The sequence below is a fragment of the Citrus sinensis genome, chromosome 3 (genome assembly GCF_022201045.2).
Source record: "Citrus sinensis cultivar Valencia sweet orange chromosome 3, DVS_A1.0, whole genome shotgun sequence".
Taxonomy (NCBI): Eukaryota; Viridiplantae; Streptophyta; class Magnoliopsida; order Sapindales; family Rutaceae; genus Citrus; species Citrus sinensis.
In genome coordinates this window covers 45,055,869-45,062,790 of record NC_068558.1, presented here as the reverse complement: position 1 = coordinate 45,062,790, position 6,922 = coordinate 45,055,869, and the positions used below count along the sequence as shown (strand labels likewise).

General features: G+C 31.5%; 1 protein-coding gene across 1 annotated transcript; it reads right to left on the bottom strand.

Moving 5' to 3' along the window:
- Positions 1-4,047: 4,047 nt before the first annotated feature.
- LOC102624034 (glutathione S-transferase F13) lies at positions 4,048-5,215 on the bottom strand. Its single transcript, XM_015530746.3, has 3 exons — positions 4,947-5,215; positions 4,748-4,796; positions 4,048-4,623 (listed from the first exon to the last, which is right to left on the bottom strand). Exons 1-3 carry the CDS (start codon positions 5,097-5,099, stop codon positions 4,166-4,168), a joined length of 660 nt encoding a protein of 219 aa, XP_015386232.1. The 5' UTR covers positions 5,100-5,215; the 3' UTR covers positions 4,048-4,165.
- Positions 5,216-6,922: the final 1,707 nt, after the last annotated feature.

Below are 6,922 nucleotides of genomic sequence, written 5' to 3'. Positions count from 1 at the left end.
TGGTGGCGAAAGTGTCGGTAGATTATTATGCTATTTATATACAATGCTTGCTAAAATTAAAGCTACCCTGTCAAGACTTATGCTTGTAACAAAATTCGACCACGCTTCACGGGGAGACTTGGTTGAAAGTTTCTTCTCTATATGAATGCCACTCCCCAATGCATTATTTATGGATTGGTCCACCTCAATCTTCGCAATTTGAGGTTAAATTTCATTTTCATGGAGATTAACTATTGTATGTACAATTTGGAAGTTGGAAAATTAATTAACTATACAAAATCCACTTTCAATCAACTTAGTATTCTTTTTAAGTTTAATTATCTAATTATTTATTAATTAAAACTAACATCATCAATTAATAATGTAACGCTTTCAATATACTATTTCATTGAATTTGTCTGATAAAGTGTTTCATTTTAATTAAACTTAAGACATAAAATTAACATGCATGCATAAACAGGTAATTATTATAAGCAAGAATGACTACTTATCAAGATTCGAGGCTTAGTATCTAGCGACAATTTGGAAGACCTTAGCCCCAGCAGGTCGAGCCATTATAACACTACAGCCGGCACTAACACGTGGTTGGTCGTCGACAAGGCGCTTCACCGACTTTCTCATGATATAGTACAAGTTAGCAAGGTGAACTCATCACCACCCAATTATTTAGAATTTGTTTGAGATTGCTTTATACTATCAAATAATAATGTAACATTTTAAAAAATATTTTTAAAATGGATGATTTCAAAAATTCAATTCTTAAATAGTTTATTCTTGTATTAAATATGAAGGTTCTATTCGAGATTGAGGTTGAAACTCAATAAGCGGTTTATTTTATAATTTTTTTACAAAAATAATATTTTATAATTTTTTTAAAGTTGCTTATTTCATAACCTCAATATTTTTCAAAAAATAATTATGTCTTATTTTCCTATAATCGCTAATATATAAACTGTTAAAAATCATAACACCACCACAATCAAATTACATTAACAAGAATTATGTCATTACAACTATGACATTACACAATTATATAAAGCGGCATGCACGAGATCTTCAATCTTTGATGAAGGAGTAGAAATAGATAACGACACTCAAAAAGCGTATCATAATATTAATAACCTTAGATCACAGGAAATTGTAATTTTGAAGAATATTATTGCAATAAGTTTAACTTAAATGTAATATATATTACTTTTTATTTTATTTGATTATGTATTAGTATGGATTTTTATCGTATTTTTTATAACATATTATGAAATCCATTGGATTTTATTTAATTGAGTTTTTTTACTTTATATAATTTACGTGTTTTAAAAAAGAAAAAACAAATTTAACAATTTATTAAACATACTAAAAAAATAAAAAGACAATTTAAACTTATGTATATTTTATTCATTATATAATAAAACAATAATTTCTTAATAAAATTTACCAAATGCATGTACTCTATTTTTTAAACTCAAAACAATCACAACAATACAGTTCACCAAACATTACGTTGCTTTTTAAATCAGCAGTTTGTCTCATCTGCACAGCAGAAGCAACTTATTTAATTCATCATGGCCTCCCAATCTGACCCTAAAGTTATTGGGAATAGCACAATACCAAATTGATCTTTATTTTAACAACACATTTCCTAAAATACCCCTACTATAAAATAAGATAATTTATTAAATCTAAAATTTTAAATTTTTAAAAATTACTAAAGCAACAGAAACCATCACCGATAACAATAATATCTTTAGCGTCATTGTTGGTGATCAATGAAATTACTTATGATAAAACACTTCCAATACTATTAGACTCAAAACTGCATGATCTACACAATGATGAGTAAAATACCTCCAATGCTATTAAACTCAAAGTTGCATGATCTACACAATGATGGTGTTGTCGTCGATAGATGAGATATAGTGGTAGTACATGCACTACCAAAATAATGGCAACCGCCACAAAGCTGCCATCAAATGAAGGCAAATGGAGGTGAACCGCCACTTCCTTTGGCCACATCGGTAACCAATGACTGGGAATCAGATGATTACCCCCTATTTACCGGCATCATTGAACGATTGCATAATTGTTTCCTCTAACACTTGGAGGCCCGTGCTCTTCCTCAAAACCTCCAATGTCGATATATGTGCCACCATTGAGGGGATCACATAATTTCCGTTCTGAGGGAATCTTATTTGTGGATGAAAGTTGATATTTCTTATCACCGGCGACAATGACATCTATGATGCCGGTGATGGAACAAATGTTGAAATGCAATTTTTTTATATTAATATCGTATTTATTTTAATAAAAAAATATTTTTATTTTTTAAACAATTTACTTATCTAATTAAAATATGTTATATTTATAACTAAAGGCTGTACTTTTAGTAGTTTAAATAAATAATTTGAAATTTTCACTGAAATCACTTTCCTTTATAAAAAATGAAGATATTTTAGTCATTGTATATAGACACAAAAATCTACTGACAATAATTGAGCCATTAAAAAAATATGGCTTAATGTAAATTACATAACTTAGCAAGACCCAAGTAGGAATTGATTATAATGATTGTTTCAAAATCTAAATTTATCAAACATGTTAAGAAATTATTTAAAAAATTGATTATTTCAAAATCTAATTACGAAGTAATTATTTAGTAATCCAATGAAATGTCAAACATACCCTCACAATCATTAAGCCTTGCTCCTACACATCCAAAACCTTTGCTAGCTCGACTTTCTTGTTCCCGTACCACAACTTCATCTCCTATTTTTGGCTTGTACACAAGCCCTTAGAACATCACCAAAAGACTATTTCAATTTAACTATTTAAATATTTGTTTGCTTATTTATGTGCAAATTGAAGAGTGAAAAAAATACATCATCTCCCAAAAAAGTCTTTAAATAAAAATAAGTTTATATTAATTTAATCAAATTTTTTTCTCTATAACAATTATTACACTTCTCTTTCTTCAAAAATAATGAGATAAAAATAATATAATACTAAATTAAAGACTTTTGAAGAGAAAAAAGGACAATCTTATTTGTTGCATAAGGACCTGGACTTTGGAGCTTTTTAAACCCCCTTTCGATTTTTTTTTATAAATATCCTTAATTTAATTTAAAGAATACTAAATTTATATATTAAAAATAACCATTTTGTCATAAAATATTAAAAATTCACCCTAAAAAGAATATTTCTTTCAAGTTTTTATCTATAAAATACATAAAATTCTTAAATTTTAGATTATTTTCTTTTCATTTTATAGTTTATCTTCATGACTCTAAATTCTTAAAGTATCTCAAAAAAATTAAATTTAAAATATAACTATAAATATTTATAAAATGCAATAGGTGTAAAAGTGTTCTTAAAAGAATGATTTATTTCAGCGTTTAATTGAGTTTTTATTTAAAACAAAAAATGAATTAATTTATCTACAATCACTTAGATAATATCAAATAGAAATGAATTTTATGAGGAGTTATTTGTCAAAAACATACTCTTTCATAGAAGCGGGTCACAAAACTTCTATTACTTTTTTTCTTGCACAATATCAAAGTTAGGCTCAAGCTCATCCAATTATTTCTTACGGTATTTGGTCATCAACCATCTATCCGGATGTGATCCGCTCACTGGTTCCACTCAGCCGCCGTGTTTTTAACTTATAAGCACGTGTTCCAGCAGCCCATGTGTGTGGCATTTTAGTTTTCTTATGACCCAAACCAAAGGCACCAACACACGGTGGTGGGTGCATCTCGCAAGCTTCTCTATTCGAGGTGGTCTTTTGGGAAACTTTTGGACATATTGAGCGTCTATGTTTTATTTACGAGGTTCTAAATTTTTGGTATTTTGGTACAATTGCCGTCTAAAGTCTATAACTCAGAGCTTGCTTGTACATTGCTACTTTGCCGTTGTGTTAAAGTAAACCTAAGCTTGCAATCTACAATTTCAGAGCAGCATTTTGTTGATCTCAATTCTTTTATTTGTTGATTATTTATTATTTTTGCAACAAATTAAATCATGAATGAATTAATATATAGGGAGAGAAAGTGAACAAGGCACCGCAATTTTTCTAATTTAAATATTCCATTACATCAATGTAAAATCATCACGCAACCAATTTGTGGATATTACACTACTACGGTACCCCATTTTTCTTTTTCCTTTTTTATTTTTCACCAAAATTCATACCCTCGGACACTTTATTGAAAGCAGGCCTAGAAGAAATATCCTCCCACCATGCCTTAACATGTGCGCGTTCACTGATGATTGAAGCACAGGGAGTCTTCATAAAATAATAAGTGTAAGGTAGATGGTGCAAATCAGCCAAGCTGTAAAAATCACCAGCCAGATACTTTGCGCTACTAAGCTTGGCTTCATACACATCAAGCACTTTGCTTAGCTTTTCTAAGTTGGCATCAATGACACCTTGGTCAGGTGATTTGCCTTGAATAGGTGCCACGAAGTATTCATAAACAATTGGAGCGATTGCTGGGTGGAATTGCTGTGATTCTACTTCAATCCATACCTTCACCAATGCAGCTTCTTTCAGGTCGTGGTGCCTAATCAGATCCGTGCCTGCTTCTTTGAATTTTTCAGCCACGTATGCTGTCATTGCTCTAGATTCTGGTAATATTAATATATACAACAGATATGGTTATCATTTCCACACAAAAAAAAAAGAAAAAGAAAGAATCATTGAGAAAAATAGACGCAGGGCAATAGCAATGCATGAAATTGAAAGGGTTACCAAATAAAGTGAGATCGCCATCTTCTAAAACTGGAATCTGACCGAAGGGCTGCAATTACAAATGAATCTATATCAAATTGCATGCTATATACTATACTAATATGCTGAAAAAGAAAAATGTACATGTAAATAGAAATAGGAGGTAGAAGTTAAAAGATGCATTATTAAATAATATTGGATATGGTAGGGTGACTGTTACATTCTTGGCAAGAAAAGGAGGTTGCTTGTGCTCGCAGGAGAAAAGATCAACCGGGACGAGCGCGAAATCGACGGCTTTCTCATGGAGACAAGTCATCACACGCGCGGTGCATGTGGACACGGGAGCTCCATACAGCTTGATCAGCGTCGTCATTATTAGTGAGAAAGAGAGGCAACTTATTATACGTTTTAAGAATATTGAGTATTGTTGAAAGAGACCGAGGTCTTTTTATAGAGCTGTCCCACTAGAGTTATTGTTGTTACTGTGTCCTATATTTAACTAAGCCTCTTGTTTGCATTGAGGTTGAGCAGTAATAATAGCACTAAAGTATCTGTAAATATTAATAGCTGTAGTCTGAAAAGCTAAGTTAAATACTTAAAGATCAACTGCTGGAGAAATACCTTTAGCAGTTAATTCTTTTAATAGTAAAATGGTAATATATAAATAAGTAAATATCTGTAGTAGTTGATTTCATATAATCATACATTTATGAAGAAAAATATATAATGTATTTACTCTTTTTATCAAATTATTTATTTAAAAATTTTAAATTATTACACACTATTAATATTTAATTCAAACTTATGTATGTGTGTGTGTGGGACAAAGTACTGTAGTGAAATAGACAACTTATAAATATTGTAGCTTTGCATTTGTGTGTATATGCAGGTTTTCTTATTCATGGGAAAAGCAAACCTGCAGGTTTATTAAGAATCTTGATGACTTGGTGACATAAGTTAGGCATATATTGACTTGGTCTTCGCCCCCATGAGGTTCAATTTCATAGAACTACTCATTTTACAGAATCGCATCCCAGTGGCAGTAACAGTGATGACTGCAGCTCTCTATGTATTGATTAATATATTTAATTTGAATGCATCTGGCAGGTACAACTTGACGAAGAGTACTCTCGATATCATCCCGCATCGCTCCTCGAGGCTTAGGCCATAGAGGATGCATATATGGTGCATGTGCAAATGAAAACTATCCTCATCATCATGATAAGCGATATATTCCCGAGTCAGAGTTCTTTTAATGTCAAAAAGAAAAAGAAAAAGGAGAAGGTTTAATTTGAAATAATAATCATTATTACATCATATACAAGGCTAAAGCCCTAAAAGGGTTTCGGTGTTATTAAAGTGGTGGCGTGGCCCTTGTAGGTCCTAGGTCGGGGTTAAACAGATCAAACGATGACATCAGCCCCACATGGTGGGCAGAGAAATGCATGGACCCTTGTTGCCTGTTCCAAGTTCCAACCACGTGGGTGGTGGAGCCAAAAACAATACTTACTTGCCCATGCATTCAAAATTACATTTCAGATATGATCCGGTCAAATCACAATTCCCGGTACATCTATATGTTTCTAATCTAAGCTAATTGAAAACGTTTTCGTCTTGAGATTTGTTCTTCTTAAATCATTCAACACCAATGTAAACGATCACTATAAATTTAACGAGAGTCTTAATCTCCGATGACCAAGTTGCAAATATAAAAATTACAAACGACAGATTCTTCCACGGGAACTTGTTGTGATCAAGAATAGGAGATGTCACGCCATGTGACGGTTCATTATTCTTTGATTAGTTGATTCCCATGTACCGCATTCAGATGGAAGTTTTGAGTTCACAAAATCTGAGTAAGCGCGTTTTATTACACATACATTATATTATTGTACGCGATAGTACAATTAATAAAATCTTAACACGTGACCCATCGATACGCACGATGGCTCACCCTTATGACGACCCTCAGTGTTTGTTTGGTTTTAATTATATATAATGGAATTAGACAATTTTAGTGTAAAATAATTTTTATATCACGTTTAGTGTAAAAGAAATAGAGGTAAGATAACAATAATGAGCCTGCCATTTAATCTCCAACAGTGGCAAAATTCCATCTTAAGGGAACTCTTAGGATTATATTTTCTAAGTTAAAATTTTATCCTCAATTGTTCATGGGATTAAAGAGAGAAAAAT

What these genes read in the sequence shown, in the direction of transcription:
- LOC102624034 (XM_015530746.3), bottom strand. Translation starts at nt 5,099, where the DNA reads ATGACGACGCTGATCAAGCTGTATGGAGCTCCCGTGTCCACATGCACC. An exon ending in CTCCTTTTCTTGCCAAGAAT is followed by an intron (nt 4,797 to 4,946) that starts GTAACAGTCACC and finishes TTGTAATTGCAG; the next exon opens with CCCTTCGGTCAGATTCCAGT. An exon ending in TGGCGATCTCACTTTATTTG is followed by an intron (nt 4,624 to 4,747) that starts GTAACCCTTTCA and finishes TAATATTACCAG; the next exon opens with AATCTAGAGCAATGACAGCA.